The 21,668-nt window shown below is 39.3% G+C and overlaps 1 protein-coding gene across 4 annotated transcripts in view; it reads left to right on the top strand.

Annotated features, from left to right (window-relative positions):
- Nucleotides 1-797: 797 nt before the first annotated feature.
- LOC307015528 (glutamine-rich protein 2) overlaps nt 798-21,668 on the top strand; it is a 32,862-nt gene continuing 11,991 nt past the window's right edge. For 2 of the 4 annotated variants that reach the window (XR_013801566.1, XM_079644193.1), the window contains exons 1-15: nt 799-1,475; nt 5,817-5,894; nt 7,975-8,049; nt 8,148-8,261; nt 9,374-9,797; nt 12,737-12,822; nt 12,904-13,037; nt 13,931-14,027; nt 14,208-14,453; nt 15,357-15,479; nt 15,831-15,899; nt 20,057-20,224; nt 20,305-20,423; nt 20,901-20,966; nt 21,081-21,182. Coding sequence is in view for 3 of the 4 variants with exons in the window: in XM_079644193.1 (XP_079500319.1) it covers nt 1,068-1,475; nt 5,817-5,894; nt 7,975-8,049; nt 8,148-8,261; nt 9,374-9,797; nt 12,737-12,822; nt 12,904-13,037; nt 13,931-14,027; nt 14,208-14,453; nt 15,357-15,479; nt 15,831-15,899; nt 20,057-20,224; nt 20,305-20,423; nt 20,901-20,966; nt 21,081-21,182 (2,309 nt within the window). In the remaining variant the exon portion in view is untranslated. Of the gene's footprint in view, nt 1,476-5,816; nt 5,895-7,974; nt 8,050-8,147; nt 8,262-9,373; nt 9,798-12,736; nt 12,823-12,903; nt 13,038-13,930; nt 14,028-14,207; nt 14,454-15,356; nt 15,480-15,830; nt 15,900-20,056; nt 20,225-20,304; nt 20,424-20,900; nt 20,967-21,080; nt 21,183-21,668 lie in introns of all 4 variants that reach the window. The other 2 variants (XM_079644194.1, XM_079644195.1) reach the window with 2 other exon arrangements.

Genomic DNA, 21,668 nt, shown 5'->3' on the forward strand with positions numbered 1-21,668 from the left:
TGAACTGTAAGATAAGCAAAAGTTACAGTACTGTTTTTGCTTTATTATGTAAAAAATATAAAGACAGGGGTTTTTTTTCTTGGAAAAGACTACATTCTACCCTTCCTTGAACGCTGCATGATTGCAGCTTGTTGCATAGCAACCTGTAACGCTGCGAGGATATCCCAACGTGGGAATCTGTCAACAGTGCCGGTGTCGTCAAGCTAGAATGGATGCTAAATACAGTATCCGGTCACAACTTAAAAATAAAAGCCTTCCTATTTAGAGAAGTTGACGACAGGTGATACATTTATGTTGATCCTTCAGTACAAGTATAAAATACACAAGATCTACTAAAAGTATTAGAATTAGACAATTGGCAAAATGTGTTTTAAGATCTAAATGAAAATCAAACCAAAACACTGGCAAAGGTTCAAATGCATTCACCTTATAATTGCAGGAAGTACATTGGAAATACATTTAATAATAATAATTAATTGCATTTATTTGAGTGCTTTTACAAGTATTCAAAGTGCTTTACATTACATATTACATATATAAGACATGTAATACATGTACACGAATAATATAATTCTACTGGTACCAAAATACATTTTTATATTATCCAAACTATCTTAAATGACCAGGTATTGAGTAATAGGTGTAATTATTATGTGGAAAAACTGTGTTTACGATTAATTATAAAGGTGCATATATCTCATATTCTCTTCGTTTTATTTTGAAGGGCTATTTCCTGTATTTCCGGTAAATGCGTCCTTTTTGACGTAGCCGGGTTGCTGTTTTCTCTTGAACTTTATCACACTCTGACTCTACTAACGGACACCGAGATTACCGCCGCGGGGGGATGCCGTACACGGTTATTAACATTATAGAAAGAACATTTAAGAAGCATTTAAATTATATATATATTTTATACTTTATCCAATTTATGTTCGCCTTAAATCCACACAGGGGGCGTCACAAACGAAATTAACGGTTGTTTGTAGAAGTTGTACGTTTTTTTTTTAAAGCTAGCTAACGTTAGCTGAACTTTAATTAACGGTTTGTTTCCTCGCACACAAACAAAGATGGAGAACATCAGCCTTGTTGACTTGTTGAATTTAGCTATTGGGACACCTTCCAAGGGAGCTGTCAACTTTAGCGCCCTGTACGCCCTGCTCAATGCCATCCTCCGGCAGCTGAATATCCGGGAGTTGAAGACCGGGTGGACGGATACTTCTCCCAGGGACGGGCCACCTGAGTCTCTGGTGGCTGTCCCCTCTCTACAGCAGGTGGACAAGCACACGGAGGAGGGAGAGAAGCAGCAGGTTCAGAGTGACATCTCCACGGGGCTGGAGCTGGAGGTTCAGCCCGGCACCGAGCTGCAGCAGCGGGTAGACTCCTCCATGTCTCTGGTCATCTCCTCCCGTCCTGCTGCGGACGGTCAGGGGAGACTCCTGTGCCGCATCCAGACCTGCGAGGACGGCCTGTCCGAGGTGAGAGAAAGTTTGTCTTATTATTTTTAAAAACAACAAAATGCAGTTATATTCCATTTATTTAACCAGCTTAGAATGTGTACCAAAACATTTTTTTATGTATATTTTATATATTGTCCAAAATTAAAAACAACAAGGTTTTTTCAACCTTACATATGAAAATTAAGAAAACTATCCATAATACAACAATAGTAGTAATAATATCAATAATATTAAGTGTTATTGACATACTTTACACAAAAATAAGTGTATGTACAATACCAAAATACATGGTCAGTAATAAAGAAAATATAACTTATACCCGGTATAGTTCGAGTTTGCAGAAAAGTCCCTTTCCGGATAAAATAATTAGATTATTATTGTTTGTTAATGCATTAATGTTTTCATCACTTCATGTTGCAACTGGTAAATGACCTAAATAATACAAAAATAGATTTGTATAGCACCTTTCACACAACACATGCAGCACAAAGGGCTTTAAAATAAGGGGACCTTTTCAAAGAATGAACATAATAACGTTATTGATAATAAAAACAAGAATAAATTAAGGGTCAAATAAAGTACAAATAATAATGATAAAATCAGTATATTTTCAGTATCTTAAAACTGCGGTAGCACAAAGAGGTCTCCTTTCTTTTTCTTTAAAAAAAAATCTATTTATTGTACTATTACATAAATGACGGGGATTTTAATTTCAAAGAAACTCAAGGTATTTCACCTGGAATTCCCTCTCTACTCTGAGACCTTTGAGCAAGCAGGTCTCTCTTCTGTATCCGGCGAGTTGCAGTGAACATTTCAGCGCAGTAATAAGCCCCTAATGACAGAGAGGACAATGGGAGATGGGCGCCACCCTGACATCTCAAATGACCTCTGCGTGTCTCTGTTCAGGTTTCTCTCACGCCACTTTTAAACCACGGTTAGATACAGGCGAGGACCTTTGGTTATACACCTGCATTCATTCCCAATGATCTTATTGTGATTATTTTGACTGACGGTCCAATCATCATATCATTTGCGATATCTGGAAAAAATGATGTTTTACAGATTGTTCCAAGGCTTTTATTGAAAAACATATTCAATTTATTATGCTGCAACCTTGCAGGGATCTCTTTCAGGGAGGTTTTCTCTAAGTTCTGCAGAATATGAAATGTATGTCAGGACATTTCTTAAGCACCACCATTTTTCATTTAAAATGTTAATTATGCCATAAAAATGTTCCACCTTCTGCAGTTAGAAAATTGCAGGACATACTCATGCAATAATGAGAAAATGTTGATTAATAGTTCAGCCCTAAATACAAAAAAATATTGATACACTAGAACATAGGGGAACAAAACATATAAAACAGCAGATTGATAATCTTTTAAGCATCTTTCCTAACATTTTATAGACTCTCCACCCTTGCTCCTGATCTCTCCATCGCTCCTCCCCCCTCCCTCTTGGTGATGGGGGGGTAATTAGTCCCCCACAGAGATGCCTCTGGTTGTCAGGGGATGAAAAGCAGGACATGGGGCAGGTGCAGGTGATGCTGCTTCTTTTAGAAGCCCGTCTGAATCATTCATGTCCTCTGAGCATGGTCGGGGTCAGCTGCAGTATCCGTTGACGGCGCTTTGAAGAGCTGACCCGGCGTGCTCTCAGACAACACTCACAACAGCATCATAATAATACACGCCATGTCAAGGTTCCCCCATGAACCTGTCAGAGGGAGGATTTCATAATAGTCTGTTTGGCTGTGGGCCCCCCATGGTGCATAATGGGATTCTACCTTTTCCAACCAAACCGGTTCCAGGACCAGTTCGGAGCTAGTGCCCGGTTGTGAACCAGTTCGTGTTTTGAAGCAAAAAACTGCTTTTCAAGAAACAAGAAAAATATGTCAGGTTTAAATCGGAGGCGGGGGGGCGAGATTAACGTGAGCAGTAACAATTCCTGCGGAGTACAGCGAGAGAATCAAATGATTCACTAGAAAGCGAGTAAGCGACCACACTTATAAAAAACACAAATATGTAAAGTCAGGCAACACTAACCAGTCAGGATAGTCAAATTTAGCTTTGGTTTCTATGCTAACATCACCAATCTAACACAAGATAACGGTGTTATGATTCCAGTGTCAAATCAAACTGAACAAACATTGTTGTTGTTGTTAATGGCGTTGCTATGATGAAAATGTGCGACACAAACGGTTATGTCATGACGTGGCACCACTGGGTAACTGGGCGGTCGAAAAATAACTGGTTCCCAGCTGCGAATTAGCTCCCAACCAGAAAAGCACTAGCACGGAGCTAGAACCGAACTGATTTTCAGTGGAAAAAGGATATGTGAGAACAGCTGAGTGACATTTGCTGGTCAAAGTTCAACAACAGTCAGTTAATGGTTGATTACTGAAAATGAGGCAGCAGGTTACAGAGTAACTTCTCTGAGTTATGACTGCTGCCCGGGAGGTCTTTTTTCTGGCCTTGTCTTTTAATTATTAAGCTAATTATCTTAAAATCTTGTCTATGGGATTTGCATAATAATTGGCAGATTTATCAATAGCAAAGATAATTATTGGCTGCAGCCCAGACTTTTAAACAAACAGTTATTAGTGCATTTTTAAAAACAATCTATAAAGTGACACTTTGGGAGAAGAGTAATCCTTATCTTTTACTGAAGAAAAGCTCAGCAGAGCTACATTTTATACACCTAATCATTGCAATTTTTCCTTTACATAGATTTATACATTTTTTGTCTTTGACCTTGTTTGAATTCTATAGTTTTTTGCTCTTAATTGAAATTGTATTCGGTGTTGCATACTAACCCTTAAGATATGCAGCAAGAATTAGAGTTTTTCAGGTAAAAAATAAACCTTTGAATTTTTTTTAAACAATGGCCAGTACTTACTGTTGTAGCGTCTAAAATGATTGTTTGGATTTTGATTTTACTTACAAAAGCTCAGAAAACTGTATTCTGAGTTTCTCGCATATATACATACATTTTATATTTTGTATAATTATTGTCTTTATTTTGAATGTGTTACAATAGTCTTAAAATATTTGTTCTAATTGCTTTTATAATAGAAAAATGTTTTGCAATGTACTCTTCTTTCTGTGTCTTTGTAAGCAACATTTATACCAAAGCAAATTCCTCGTATGTGTAACCCTACTTGAAAACTGATAAAACTGATTCTGATGGGTACGTTTTCAAATAAAAAATAATAATTATCACTCCGGTGATGCTGCTTATTCCTCCTTCCAAAGCTGAAACATAGTCCAACTATTTTTAGAGAAATCTTTAAAATAATATGACCATGTGAGGGAAAAATATTGTTGATTTAATTATTATACATGACATAAAAGTATAATTTGTCCGAAGAAATTCTAAATAAAATAAAGCCCTAGTTCCGGTCAGGTAACAGGTCATATCTGTGTCATGTAGTGTGGCGGCACTTATTAACAAGCTGTTAGTCATTAGAGCCGCTGATGGAGGCTGAAGCTCTGTGGGGTCGCCATGCATCACTTCATGCCCGGCACGTTCAACACAAGTCAAACACACGGACTCACATGCAGCTCAGGAATGTCCTTTGCTCCAGTTCTTACATACGCAAACACGCACACACACAAACTTTTACCCTGCCAACAAACCTCGACAGCCTCACAGGAAATGAAAAAACGTATTCAAAGAAGGGATCATCATGTAACAGCTTGATTTGTCTCATCCGGGTTGTGCTTCTTTGTCAGCTTTTGTTGAAGTCTTGTCTGTTTTCATTCGGTCTAAGGTCAGAGGTAGTTTCCAATGTGTCAGATTCCTGAGACATTTCTTTAGTTTAACATGTTTGGGAATGTCAAAGTGTCAAAGTCATTTGAGCCACATATTACCGTCAAATTACCATTACCCTAAAAAAAAGAAGAAACATTTAATCGTCAATCAAAATCCTCAATTTTAATAAATTATGTAATTGGTTACACTTAATCAATCTTTTTTTATTAAATCAACTTAATTCAACTTTATTTTTAGACTTTTAAACGCTCTGGAGTTATTGGAAAGTTTTGAATCACATGACTAATACATAATCCTACTACTGGTATTCAATTCTATAAATATTATACTAATTAATCATATTTATTGGCATCCGTACCCATCCATCCATATTCCAACTCCATAGACATGCATTAAAAAAATTAAGCTTCACAACATTTGTAAATATTGTTATTGTTAGTATAAGTGAAGCTATAGAATCTTATCGAGAACAGTTTTTAAAAAGTCTATTTAATTACACATATTTTGTATTTTAATGTTAAAGAAAATAAGTTATGAAACGTCCGGGCCAATGCTTGGTTTGTAAGTGTCTGTCTTTTATCATTTTAGGCCATGAAGCTTATTCAGGAGCTCAACAACCAAGGAAACAATCTGAAGGAAGAGAGGAAGGATCTCTGCCAGCAGCAGGTGAGGGTGTACATTGCATCCGGAAAGTATTCATACCCCTTCACTTTTTACACATTTTTGTTATGTTACAGCCATATTTCAATTTGGATTAAATTCATTTGTTTTATCAACATTCTACACACAATACCCCATAATGACAAAGTGGAAACAGTTTTAATTGTTGCTAATGAATTAAATAAAACACTAAAATATGTGCATAAGTATTCACACCCTTTACTCAATACTTTGTTGAAGCACCTTTGGCAGCAATTACAGCCTCAAGTATTCTCGAGTATGATGCTTCAAGCTTGGCACACCTATCTTTGGGCAGTTTCTCCCATTCTTTTTTGCAGATTGTTTCAAACTCCTTTGTTATCGTGGCTGTGTGCTTAGGGTCGTTGAAGGGGGAACCTTCGCCCCAGTCTGAGGTCCAGAGTGCTCTGGAGAAGGTTTTCATCAAGGATCTCCCTGTGCAATGCTACATTCATCTTTCCCTTGATCCTGACTAGTCTCAAAGTTCCTGCTGCTGAAAAACATCCCCACAGCATAGAATAGAATTGGAGGGATGAAACCCTCTTCAATGATCACACATGCAGAGCACACAGCACACACAGTGACATTTGTTCTCTGCATTTAACCCATCCTAGTACCAGTACCACCAAGCTTCACCTTTGGGATTGGCCAGGCGATGAGCGGTGCCTGGGTTCCTCCAGACATGATGCTTGGCATTCAGGCCAAAGAGATCCATGTTGGTTTCATCAAACCAGACAATTTGGTTTCTCATGGTCTAAGAGTCCTCTAGGTGCTCCATGTGGGCTTTCATGTGCCTTTGGCTTCCTTCTGGCCACTCTACCATAAAGGCCTGATTGGTGGAGTGCTGCACAGATGGTGGTCCTTCTAGAAGGTTCTCCCATCTCCACAGAGGAACACTGGAGCTCTGTCAGAGCAACCATCGGGTTCTTGGTCACCTCTCTGACTAAGGCCCTTCCCCCCCGATGTTCAGTTTGGTTCGGGCAGCAAGCTCTAAGAAGAGACCTGGTGGTTTCAAACATCTTCCATTTGCAAATAATGGAGAGCACTGTGCTCGTTGGGACCTTCAATGCTGCAGACATTTTTCTGTAAACTTTCCCAGTTCTGTGCCTTGATACAATCCTGTCTCAGGTCCACAGTCAATTCCTTGGACCTCATGACTTGGTTTGTGCTCTGATATGCACTGTCAACGGTGGGACCTCATATAGACAGGTGTGTTCCTTTCCAAGTCATGTCCAATCAATTTTATTTACTACAGGTGGATTCTAATCAAGTAATAGAAACATCTCAAGGGTGATCAGTGGAAACAGGATGCACTTGAGCTGAATCTTCAGTGTCAAAGCAAAGGGTGTGAATACTTATGTACATGTGATATTTCATTTTATTATTTCAACATGTTTGCAAAAAATTCTTTAAAAACGTTTTCTATTCGTCATTATGGGTATTGTGTGTGGGATATTGAGAAAAATAAATAATTTAATCCATTTAGAAATAAGGCTGTAACATAACAAAATGTAAAAAAAGTGAAGGGGTCTGAATGCTTTCCGGATGCTCTGTATAAGGGAGCTGAATACTACTGTTACCTCTCACAATAATTAACGTCAGTCATATTTTTGACACATTGAGAATTAAGTATAGATGTGGTTGAAAAGTGAGACACTAATCTGCTCTGAGATTTAAGTAAATAAATTGATTAATTGCCAGAAAAAAAAATGTTGACCCCTGATTGAGCATTTAAATCGCTATGAAGCACAGATGCCAGCTATCTTTAGTGAGATGTTTCAAAGTAACCCTCCACAAACCTGAGAAGGTAGAACAATTGCTCTAACGGTTTCATACACAAAAACAAGCAATATAGTGTATCTAACATTATATAATACATAAAGGTGATATATGATCAGGGTGTGGCAGAAATGTACGTATATTTTCTTTCTTTTTGGACATACCTACGACAGAGATTTTAGTAATTTATTATCAGTTATATTGATAAGAGGGAAGTAGCCGGTCTTAATGTGGACCTGCCCCCCCCAGTGTAAAGGAAGTCATGTATTCCCTCTGTTTTGTCCTGAAGGTTGGTGCTGAGGCAGTTAGGATCTCCGAAGTGGAGAAGTGCTGCCACCAGGTGGACGCTCTGCAGGAAGCTGTGGTGAGTGTGTTGAGATTATTTATTTTCCGACACATTTACAAAAGTTGCCAATGACAGATTTTCCAAAAATTGCTTTAAAACGGTTGTCGCTGTGACAGAAATCTCTGAAGGACACATTCCAGAAGTTTCCGGCCCCCGAGGAGCTGAGTCAGTGTGTGACCTGGGACGTCATGCAGTCATCGCTGCTCAGCGAGAGAGAAATCCTGCAGAAGGTGAGATCCAAACAGAGTTCAGTAAGTGTCAGTAAGAGAATCAAGCCTGCTTTCAGCCTCAGACTGGGACAGGAAACTCCTGACATGCATTGAGTCTGTTTTTTGAGATATTTCTACAACGTTGAAGGGGATCGTAGTGATGCTTGGTCAAAAATCAGCATTCAAAAGGCCTCATTGTAGAAGACGGTGACTTTATGTATGCACAGAGCAGCTGCCTATAAGCCTCCACATCCACATACCACATTTAAAAGCAGATAATGATTAGGGTACTTGAATATTATTAGTATTATAATATTTTTAGAGGTTGAATACGTTAGTAGGACTGTTTCAGACTTGTTTCCAATAACTCCAGAGCGTCCAAAAGTAAACATTTATAGAAAAAATATTTATCTTATCATTTCAAAACACTCAAAAATAATAATAATTCTGCTACAAACAATGTGTTGTTTTTTAGATTTTCAAAAACCACATTTTCACTGCGCTCAAAAAAGAGTTTGCTGCAAACAAAAGGAAGCAAGCACTGACACAATGACAAGTTGTATTTATTAAAGAAAGCTGGTTCCATGGGAAATGAATGACTCATTTGACCCAATAACCACTATATTCCCATTTCTGATTTCTTTGAAAAAGTTTAGAGTGATTACCTGAAAAATATTGACAACAGATATTCAAAGCTTCATCCGAAAAGCCTGGTTAAAACTAGTACAGTAAAGGAAAAAGATTTGTACAGCCCTACACTGAAAAAACTGAAACGTTTACTTTAATGAATAACAGATTTCACATAACTGTATTAGGGTAGTTGAAAACAATAATATGAAGTTTAAATAACAAAAACGCAATATTATTGCTTTCAACTATCCGAATACCTTTTTGTGACATTTGTTGACATAATACATTTAATTAAAGTCAATGGTTCAGTTTTTTCAGTGTATTATCAATGAATGTTGCTGTCAATGAGGTGTCAGACATTGTGTCTTTGTCAAAACATTCAAAGGTTCAGATTTGTGTTACATTGTCTTTACCACCAACAGACTGATTAAAACACTCTATAATAAAAGTGATCATTCAGCACAATCCTGTGTATTGTCTCCTTGTCTCTACTTTTTCTGCAGGACCTTGTAAATTCAGGACTTATCGATCCAGCCAAAGGGATCAGACCCACACACACACCTTTCCACGGCAGCTTCACTGCTGCAAACACAACGCCTTCTCACACAAGCACACCCTCCTCCCCCAGCCCCCTGGAGGACCCCAGCAGGCCCACAGCTCCTGGTTCTCTGGACACTGAGGCTCCTTCAGTCCCCTCAGGGCCCCCACAGCAGACTGATCCTGAAACAGGCGGGACGGCTGCTGCTACGCTCCTGCCTCGAAAGGCCAGCGGCTCGGAGCGTTACGCAGAGACGGTGGATGCCCTGAGGAACATGGGCAAACTGAAAGAGAGTTTCAGCAAGCTGGGAGCTCGAGTTGCTGCGCTGGAACAAGGAAAGCTGGAACCGTCACAGCTGAAGCACCTGAAAGAGCTCATCACTAACAAAGGTAGTGGCATAGCACCTGATGAGTGTTGAATTATTATTCTACATGAGAGATTGTTGTGCCTGATTATGTAAACATTTAAAGAGCAACCTTAAAAGACTGAATTACTCACACACACATACCTACATACCATGTGTCCTGGTAGAGGATTTCCTCGTGCTACAAACTAACAAAGCTAATTCCTATCTATTAGGGATGGGTATCGTTAAGGTTTTTACGGTACTACTACTTTTATCGATACCGCTTATCAGTCCGGTCTTTTAACGGTACTTTTATCGGTTCTTTTGGAGAGAAAAAAGGGTAAACTAACTCAACAAATTGTGAGCCAAACTAATATTGCTTTTTATTTAAATTAAATACATAATATTTCACATCAAAAGAAACAACAACGTTTTAACAAATCGTATTAAATAATCTGATGACAGAACTGTAAACAGAATAGCTGAAACTTTAACAAAATAAATAACTCACTTACCTCTAATCATTAACCCATGTTTGTATAATGTAGTTAACTCCGTGTGTTGCTGCTAGCATACATAACACCTGACCTGGAAACGTTACTCGTGGAAGGGGCTACAGAGCTACTAGAAAGACAGCCGAACCCGGTGCATTCCTCCGTCTGAATGTGGTGCACTTTTGATAAATGTTTAGAGAAATTGCTCGTGTTACCGCCCTTACATGCTAAACTCTTATTGCACTTTAGGCAACGAGCATCGAGACGGGTAAAGTTTAACCACACCTCGGAGCGCGTTCTCTCCGCCATCTCCTCCGTGTGTGTGTGTGTTGCTGCATGTAGCAGCCACGTTTTTGTAAACTGCCCCTCCCCCTCGCAAGCAGGCGGGGCAGAAAAATAATCATAGAAGCATTTTGCAGTCTTTTTGCGTATTAGAAACGGAGTTGGCGACACCAAAACTGCAATATAATGTTTGTGTAGCAATAATACATATGATATATATTTGTTACATGTCTCCAGTACCGATAAAAAGACCGCTAACGTCGGGGCTTAACGGTACCACGGTCTTTAATAATTCAGCCCCGGGGCCCGTTTAATACCGGGGCTCGGTACCCATCACTACTATCTATACAGAATCAGAATTCCTTTATTTGTACCACAACGGGAACATTTACATTATTACAACAGCAGAAGTATAGTGCAGATAAAGTGAAGAGAATAGAATTGCATATTAAAAAAAAAAAAAAAACTAAATATGCACAAGTTAATAACAATTAAAAAAAACAAATAAACCATGGTAAAAAGGGTAGCAGAATATATATATATATATATATATATATATATATATATATATATATATAAAATATATAAAAAAAAAAAGACCATGTCAAATGAAAGAGGTAGCTGGTACTGTTCGCCAATTGTAAATAAATTGAGAGTAAAAATAAAGTGTGAATTGTAAAAGGGTATATTGCACATGTGTGTATATAGCACAACGTTTTATACTGTATATTTAGATCATCAGGTTACATCACATTATTTTAAAGGAAAACTCCAATATTTGGGAAATATGCTGCTTCAGAATATAGCCCCTAACCTTCGACTTCACTTTAGTTTTTTATACTGCACATTTCATACAAATAGGGAAAAAATAAACAACAAAAACTTTTTTTGTTGTTGTTTATTTTTTGCCTATTTGCCATATACAGTAGCTCAGTTGGTAGAGCTGTTAGCCCATGTCCTGAGGCTACGTCCCAAAGCGAAGGAACCGGGTTCACATCTGGCCTGAGGGCGTGTGTCATCCCCTCTGTCTCCCCCATTCAACACTGTCACTGCAATAAAGGGTTAGGGTCTTTATAAAAAGTAATTTGCAAAACTAAGAGTTACAACAATAATATCATAAAAAAGGGTCTGCAAAAAAGCCTATTTCCCTAAAATAAATTAAATATATCTAATGGAAAAATGTCTAGGATTTTTGTGTTGTGGTTTTCAAGCACAGTATTCAAAGTGGTTTTAGAGAGGTGGACACCCAGAAACGTACCAAACCCAACAAAATGACATACAAAAGAAAAGACACTCCAGTAGAGATGCTCTTGCATGGGATTAAAGATAATTTAGCTTTATGATAGTAACGAATTTTAAATAGAAATCAATTTTCATTAACACATTTCATATATTCTCAACAAACCTATAGATCAGGGGTCGGCAACCCCTGGCACCGTAACCAGTGGCACACTAGGAATAAGTGGAATAAGTGTGCAAAATATTTAAATTGTATTTTCGGATCCTGAACAAGACCGCCGCCAGAGCGGAGCAGAGACCTGCAGAAGGAAGCCATGCACGCAACGCAGCCCCACTCTCTTTAACTCCAGACGACTTTCTGCCGCTTTCCTCCGTGGTGCAGTGCTGATCGTTTCACCACGGAGGAAAGCACTTCACTAATTGCAGTACCCATAAGGAGCTGTACAAATGCCCCAGTTTTTGCGTGGCTGTGTATTTAGTTGAAAGCCCAGTGGCGATCTGCTCATCTCTCATCGAAATATCATGCTACAAAGGGGCGGACTGGCCATCTGTGTGCTCTGGAGAATCACAGAACGTACGATCGTCCTTATTATTATGCCGTTCAAACCAATTATTAAAATTTGTTTGTTAAATTCGGCATTATGTAAGTTGCCCTGACAGGTCCACACACTGCTTCCCCGCAGCGAGGCTCCCCCCGCCCTCTTGTTGACAGTTCACGAGCGTCGGCACGCTGGTAAAAGAATTTTTTTTGAATGGCACTTCATATCAAAAAGATTGCTGACCCCTGCTATAGATTATGCATTTATTAGGCATGGAGGGAAAAGATGACCAGAGACAAACTTTAATTGACAGCCTTTAGATTTTTTTTTTTTTTTCATCATTATTAATAAAAACCTGTCAGTTACCTGTCCTGGATCTATTACTTACTTCCCTGACTTGTACTAATGATGTCATATTGAACTTGTAGGTTCACGGAATGCATCAAATAACATGATGGATCAGCTGAACCAACAGAAAGCTCTAATAGACAACCTGATGAAAGACCGGGAAAAGGTGGGTGAGAAACTTAAGAACATCAGCGTGCACTCCTCAGTAATCTATGTTTTCTGATCCAAACGATGTGTCTGTCCCAAGCTGGACAGTTTGGAGGACATGTTTATGAACATGTCGAGTCAAGACAGAGAATCCAGTTCAGAGGCAGTTCCAGGGAACGAGGAGGCAGACAGCAAAGCCTCTCTTGAGCTCAGACAGCAAATATCCTACCTCAGGTAACGACAGGAGGAAACACAGGGACATCTCTAGAATATGTATCTACTCAACAGCTGAGCCACATCCTTCAAAACTTAAGCAGACAAGAAAGATGCAACAGAGATTGCGACAATAATGTAGTGGTTGTTCACAGTTGATGGTAACAAAGTGGGACTTGTATGTCCTTCTTTACAGGAGTTTCTAGCTTGAGAAACATTAATATAGAGTTTAGAATGTTTTTTACATGAAATGTTTCTAGTTTGATTGCATTTTGCCTCAGTGAAATATTGGAGAAAAGTTTCCCCATCACCAGTACAAGGTTATTATTGCAAAGTTGTATTACTAAAATCAGAATAAAAAAATAAAAAGTATTCTACACTTGAACAAAATATAAAAATATGTATTTCTTGAGGATAAACCCATGACAATTAGATAAAGAATATTTAAATATCACCTGGTGGGAGACAGCAACCACAGAAACTTACAGCAGATGCTGCAACGCTTCATTATGAATAGTGCTTATTTTTTCCAATTTCAAAGTCTTCTAGAATTAAATAACAACATAACGGTTTTTGATATTTTATCAGATCAAGTGTCGTTTTACCAAGCTTAAACAAGCAGATGCTTATGGAAGGCAAACTAAAAGGAAATTGCAATGTTAAAAATAAAATAAAACAAAAACTGATTGAAAACTCCAAACTATTATAACCTATTATAATCAGTGAAGTTGATTTGTTAGAAATTAAAACCTGAAGATAAATGTTGCACTTCTAAATCTATAGACATTTCTTTTTCTTTTTATCACTTAAATGTGGGGTCTTTCTCCACGTTGCGTTGATATACTTAGTCCTTTGTGAGTGTTCAGATCGGAGAAGACGATGTTCTGTGTTCATGTTCGTACCGTCATGTGCAGGAAGTCTGTGCAGAAACTGGAAGAGGATCTGAAGCAGCTCAAAGCTCAACAGGCTTTAACTTTGGAGAGAACAGAAGACCAGCACTTGCAGAATCAGGTCAGACAGGAGGGTCAGTTAGGGGGGGGCAGTCAACAAAAGGGATACACAGGGTCATTAAGTGAAGGTCAGATACTGATATGCTGCTGCAGCACCGACAGGCCTGTTACTGTTTACCTGTAATTAAAAACAATTAAAAAAGTTTGAGTCTAACGTCAGCTGTCTGCCCTCTGACCTCAGCTGGACGACCTGCGAGGCATGTTGGAGGACATGATGCAGTCGCTGACCTCTGACCTGTCCGAGGTGGGACAGGATGAGGGCGACGATGACAGTCAGGGACTCGGCTCAGCGTTCACAGGCAAACCGGTGAACGTTGGCAGGAAGCTCAGCCTGCTGTTCCAGCACTATGAGCAGTTGCAGGACGCAGTGAGCAGCCTGCTCCAGCAGCAGAGCGGAGGCAGAGCTCAGCCGCCCAACGACGGAGAGGCAAGATAGATGAGATTCAGATTTACTGTCCCAGGGGGGTATTTGTTTCCCCTGCTGGTATTCAACAGATATACAAAAAGCAGAACACAGCAACACAGCAACTGAACATTGGATAGCAACTGAAATGCGTATTGCCACACACAGATAAAGTGAGTGCAGAAACTTCAAGTGCGATGCATCCCGTGACAGACCGGCAGAATGGTCAGGAAAACTAATGTGAAGTATTGGTCAGGTGTCATTTTATATTGTGCGTGCTAGGCGTGTGGTGCTTTAAGGTTTATATCTGGGCTTATTCTGGTGAGTGTTAAATGAGTAGATGAATACTGTGAACTCTAAATGTCTCAAAAAATGATTCTAGATGGATATTGGTTATATTTCTGCTCGGCTGAATCACTGTGTGATGACAAACATGGAAGGCGGCTGCGATGTCAGTAGGGGCTTGTCCCAGGTGGGTCCCAGGTGTTTAACCTCTGGTAATCAGTCACATGTGGGATTGTTAATGTTTAAATAAAACAAGTCCTGCTGCTTTGGGACTGAGCCATGATTACTGAAACTTGCATATAAACTCATCCAATAGTTGAAACATTGGTTAGTGAATTGAGTTTCTTTGAAATCACTATTTTGAATATGATATTTGGTTCAGATGTGGTTTATCAGATAGTGATTTTCAACATAATTTCCCCTATAATGCTACCATGAATACATAAGTCTTTGCGGTTCTGTTTATTAAGCTATGTGTATAAATTGGGAATTGTAAAGATACATTTGTGGTAGGTTCAGTCATGTTTTTTGTACTCATGCAACACTATTCACTTTCAGCAAATGTGATGTTGAAGCTGGGACCGCTGTGAAGCATATTTGAATATGACTCTGTGTTTATAACAGTGTGTATGTGTGCTTCAGAACGGGGAGCTGGTGAACGACGTGCAGAATGCGATCCTGCAGCTTCAGACAGACTGTGAAAAACTTACTGAAACCACAAGATTTCTGCACGAGGACAACAGCCAGAAACAGAGCCACATAGAGGTAAAAAAAACCTTTGTATTTTTACAGTGAAGTAATGCCTTTCAAGATAATGAATAGACACACTTCGATTGGTAGGTTTTGTTTAAATAATTGTATTGATACTGAAAATATGCAACAACTCTACATATTGCATTATTTATCTATTGACTTATTACAGAATATCAATGGTTGACTATCATTTTGGCTTTTGACCTTAAAAACAAAACAATCTAATTATTTGCATTCTCCTGCAGAGGTTATTTTTGCGAGTAATATACAGAAGAATCCAAAAATAAGCCTAATTGATTAAATAAGAGTAGGTTTTTTGCTTATGTTGATTAATGCTGAGTATAACCGTTGTTTTTTCCACAGGAGCTGTACAAGACAACGGAGGAGCTGGAGGAGAAGAAGGCCGACAAGCAGATGGTGGAGAGTGAAATCGTAAGTGGGTTCATTTTTCCCACTAAAACGTAAATACTGTGGATACAGGCAGGTCTGTACTAAGTGCACTATGCTGAGAGGATCAACATACTGTATGTATCAACCTATATATACAGTCTATCTATGGTATCAACATACAAATAAATAAATTACATTAAATAAAGAGAAAATAAATTTTTTAAATTTTCAAATAAATCCTTTTTTTTTAAAAATAGAAACATATACAATGAATACAATGGAATGCAGTAAATGTCAAATAATTTAAAGAAAATATACCTTTTTTTTTGCGTCTCTGTATTTCGAGATTTGTCTTTGTATTTTATTTTTTATTTGTGCTCTAATTAGCATTATTTTTTGCCCTTGTTATTCTTTTGCAGATTTTTTAAAATGAATTTGTAATTTCGTATTATTGAATTCAAGAATACAATTGCTTTATTAAACTCTTTGTTGGAGAATTCTACGTGCACTTTTCATTAGTACACGCATACAAATGTTATTTTATTTGAAGTCATCCACACATGAAAAATGGTGGGGAATAAAGTACTTTTGTTGTTGCTGTACAAAAAGCTATAGAGTGGCGAAGTCACGCCCATCTACTTCCGCCCCATGGGACCTTATTTCTGAAAAATAATGTATTGAAGTCAATGGGGAGAGAAAGATTATCTTTCAATCCCGTTTGAATTGTGAATTGTGAATTTGTCAATCTTAAAAAATCATTTCCATGTAAAAAAAGTTTGTCGTAAAACTGTTGAAATACTAGACCAGGGGTACTCAAATACAAATCTTAAAGGTCCAACATTTTTTTTTCAATAACACAAAGGTCCGTTTATTACGGTCATTCAAACTTTTAAACAATTACAACAAGATTCTTAACACGAGGTTGCAAAAACAAAAATAATCTGTATGCAGCAGTTTTCATTGTTATTGTGTCTGTGCTTGATCCCTCAGGGTCGCAGTGTAAGAGCTGCAGTTATGAATAAAGGCAGCGGCACCCTCTTTCATTCAGCATTCCCATTATTGCTTTATAAATGTCTTGCCCCCTTGTGTGTCCACTGAGGTTCGTCAGGCCCAACACATCTTCAACAAACTCCCCCTTTGCCTCATCATAAAAACTCACAAACACCAGCAACTCAGCATTGTCAGTGGTGTCAGTGGACGCATCCACAGCTAAGGAAATGCACTGTGCATTTTGTAGCCCATCACAAAGCTGATTAATCAAATCACCAGCCAGTATTTATGTTCTTCTGGTTGCTGTCGAATCTGAGAGGGAGATTTGCTTGACCTGTTATTTCCTCTTTTTGTTTGCCTTCAAACATGTTCTCCATCACTTCAGTCATGCATTCTTTTATTCTTCGGTTATTATCCAGTGAAAAGTCCTTACCTACTGGCCTGGTTCAATCAAAGTGGTTACTTTCTGTCGGAAGTGTAGTTTTACACACAGTCTTATTTGACTTTCTCAGGACTTAAAACTGTTTTTTGGGGGCAGACCCCCACAAAGAAAAAAAAAAATGTACACACATAAGGTCATCATCTTTACAGTTTTGTATGCTCATCCGTGAGCAGAGCATCAAGTTGACATGTCTATTAAAGCTGAATGCCGTGATTACCATGTTGTTCAGCAAAACGCCTCACAAACGTATTAAGATCCAAAGCTTTAGTGCGTTTTGATTCAATGCTGAGTACAGCCACACTGACAGTAGGCTTGTTTGAGACGCGTTGCGGCTCGCCTCGAAAGTAGACGAGAATAGCCGATCGCAGCCGGGGGAGGTTTCAAAAAGCTCGCCTGAAGTCGGACAGCTCCGAGTCGGCTTCTTCTTCTTCTTCTACTTCTTTGCCTTCTTCTTCTTCTTCTCTCGGTTTTTTGGCGGATTGCAAACCACTTTAAGGTGCATACCGCCATCTCCGGAGTCGGCTTGACTCAGTTTGCATTGTAAAGAATGCACACATGTGTTTAATCGTTAATGTCAGATATGTACTAAGTAAATACATTTGTTCCTGCTCAAGATTAGATTCAACTTTATTGTTATTGCACAGATTACAGGTACTGAGACAACGAAATGCAGTTTAGCTTCCAACCAGGAGTGCAACAAGCAGTAAAGTGAAAAGTAATGTACACGATCTACAGAATAAAATATAGAATGAATTGAATGATGAATAAACAGTGAGGGGTATGAATACACTAGATATACACAGCAGCCTGTGAGCAGTATGAACAGTGTGTATGAATATGCTAAGATATATAAAGTATAAAAACGGTAAGCAGTGCAAGTATAGTATAACATATATAGATATTAATTTCATGATGATAAATATTGTGGAACAATGATGAAAAATGTGAATGGAAGTGGCGACGTAAAACTGACACAAAACAACAACAAACTTTTGCCGAGCCAATTGGAGAGTTTCATCAGCAGCACGGGGTAAAAACCACCAATGAGCGCTCAGCTCGAGATACCAGCGAGTCGTTTCCCATCAAGCATTTCGCCTCCGCAGCCCGTGGAGAGGAACTGCGGCGCCTCGCCGCGCCTCGCTCTCAAGGCTGCGGGCGTCTTTGTCCCGCGAGATTTCAACGTCTCATGTGAGCGAGCCTCCAGAGCAAGTCGGACAAAATGACTAACCATCATGCAACGCACGAGCAAGACGTTGATCGAAATTGCGCAGGTCTGCGCATGTCTCGCTTGTCTCAAACAAGCCTAGTCTCTTCTCTGTCATTGTAGACCGCAAATACCTCATTCCTTCAGTACTTGGGTCCGAATGCTTCTCGTTTGCACCGTACTGTTCAAATGAAATCGCCGGCAATCATATTTCAAAGCTCGCACCAGGTCCGGGGGAGGGTTGCGTGCGTGCGTTGCGTGCGTTGCGTGCGTTGCGTGCGTTGCGTGCGTTGCGTGCTGCATTCACTTGCACTCGGACATTAGAGACTTTGTCTCATAAATGTCCGATGAGCCACAACTTTTCTTTCAAAACAAAGCTGCCAACTGGGGTGGCAGCTGGGGTGGCAAGGCCTATTTTGAGGGTAGCAGTTGCCCCCCATGCCACCCCAGCAGGTGAAACTAGGCTACTAGCTACAGTACATATGCAACTAGATGAGCTGTTAACTCTCGCTCTGACTTTTTTTTTTTTATACACACGCATTTTTCCCACCCGCATTCCGCGAAGACCCGCCCTACTGTGCCTCTGATTCGCAGACTGTTGGTGGGGGAAAAAAAAGCTGACAGGATGCTGAATGTGATTGGAGCAATGCGTTCACAGACACACACAGACAGTGGAACAGTCGGACATGCAGAGCGCTGTTTGTAGTGGACATAGCGGAACATTTTGACTCGTTGCGTTGTGGCGATGTCTCGAAGATAACACATATGAAAAGTATAATTTGCTCAGAGTCCAGAGACAGTTGTGGTTCGGTCCGGATTTGGACCGGAGTCCGGACTTTGAGGATGCCTGTACTAGACTATGAAAAATACTTAACTAGAAAGACTACAAATCCCAGAGTACATTAACGTTACACATTACAATCGTGTTACTCACCGAAACCTTGTATAGCCGGTCCGCATGCTGGCTCTTACGGAACCCACTAACTCCCCTTGTGTGTATGTTGTACAGCTCTCAACATGCCCAGACTTGGAGTGATTTTCACCTCTTGTAATACTTTTCGCCTCATTCTGAAAGAAAGAAGTGAAATGTGCCAACGTGATGGCCATCTTGGTGTTGGTGAAGTATGCAAGACCAGAGTTGTAGTTCATGAAGCGCTTCACACAAAAAAAAGTGTTACTTCACAGTTTTACGACACATCTGTATTTTTTGACTTACAAAATTATCTTTTAAATTGACAAACATCATAATTCGTGGCACAATTCAAACGAGATCGAAAGATAATCTTTCTCTCTCCATTGACTTCAATACATACTTTTTCCGAAATAAGGTCCCATGGAGCTCCCCCGGAAATGGAGGGACTTCCCCCATCTATTGCATCTGCTATATTAATAAATGCAGGTGTAAAATGTAATCTGCACAATAATTTAGTTGGAACTTAAATCTGTTGAGGTAAAATAGTTATTGAATCACAAACACATTTTCTTTGAGTTATTCAGACGGGGACATCCTGTTGTCTTAAGACCCTGTTTGTCCTGAACCTCCTCTGGTTGTCTCCACACCAGAAAAAGGCAGCTAAATATGCTCTGGACGGCAAAGTGAGCCGCCTGCAGTTTGACTCAGTGACGGAGCAGCTGAACGCCATGTTCCAGGAGCTGCTGAACAAGGTGACAGGCCAGGAGCAGGACTGGCACAAGGTCATCGAAAGACTCTCCTCTGAGATGGAGTGTAAGGTAAACATCTGATGCTGTAATACACATGAGGGATCTGTGACTATATGCGAGGTGGTGTTTCACTCCTCACCTTTCTGCAGTTGAACAGGATAGAGCTGAACTCTGTGAAGAAGCAGCTGGAGGATCGCTGGAGGAACATCCACGAGAAGCTGCAGGGTCAGGGAGCTCCAGAGCAGGAGGACGCTGCTGGTATCAGAAAGTAAGCGCTGACATCACTCTTTTTTTAGATTGTGTTGCACCTGCTAGTGTAAGAGAACAACACTAGAAAGGTATCGCAATACCCTGCAGGTACAAAAATATACAATACACATGTTGTTGAACCAAACAACTGAAAATAGTTCTTGTTTCATAGTGCATCTTGTAGACGCACAACCTTTTATAAAAGTTAAACTAGCTGTTGAATTTGAGCTATATCCTCTGTGGGAATTTGCTTCCATAATCATTGATGCAGTGTATGTCCAGGGCTTTTATTGTGAAAGGTCACAATGATTGTGAGGCTGTAATTCACTTTCATTCTGTAAAATTGAAAGTTGGTTGGCAATATGTGTTATTAATATAATGCCATCTTTTAAGTAGTCATTTCTGCCATATCCAATTAGACATACTCATAGGTGTGGCAAAATGTGTAAATCAACAAGAAATGTCAATGTCAGCTGTCTTTGTGTTTTTGTTCCAGACAACTGGTGGACAGATTTCACTGCCTCTCCTGTGACCGGCCTGTGGTCATGCACAACTCCGGACAGTGAGTCACTATTGATTTCACACTATTAGTATTTATATAATGAGATTCAGATGATGGATATGTATCCTTAGTTATATAAACTTGTCTGCTTTTGTATGTTTGTGACAACAACAGACACGTGGTGAAGCTGTCGTCTACTGCTGGATTCCCCTCTCACAGGTCCATCAGGCCGTTCACTGTGTACGCTCTGGAGCAGTTCAGACAGCACTACAGGAGGTGAGCTCCCCTGCAGTGTCCTTTGTTTCCCAGCAGGGGGCACCAGGGTCTGATAGTAACTCACTCAATCACATAGAACCATAAACAAAGTTGCTATTTCAAATAGGCAGAGGTGGAGGAAATACTCAGCTCCTTGACTTAGATCAAAAGAAATAAAAATACATCTTATATTCTTAATAATCCATTATATAAAGTTAAAATCCTGAATAAAATATGTTACGTAGAAATACTGAAGTATTATCAGCAGATTGTACTTAAGTATCAAAAGTGAATGTACTCGGTATGCACAATGTTGGTTTTTTACAGTATTGTTTGTTTGTTTGTAACCTTTATTTATCCAGATTGGTCCCATTGTCCCATCTCTTTTTCAAGGGAGACCTGCAGCAATTAGGTTCCACATGAAAGATAAAACAACATAAAACAATAGAGGATATCATACAACATATTTACAAGCTACATTTACATACTTATCAACATTTACATATA

Source organism: Notothenia rossii (assembly GCF_949606895.1).
Source record: "Notothenia rossii genome assembly, chromosome: 8".
Classification (NCBI taxonomy): Eukaryota; Metazoa; Chordata; class Actinopteri; order Perciformes; family Nototheniidae; genus Notothenia; species Notothenia rossii.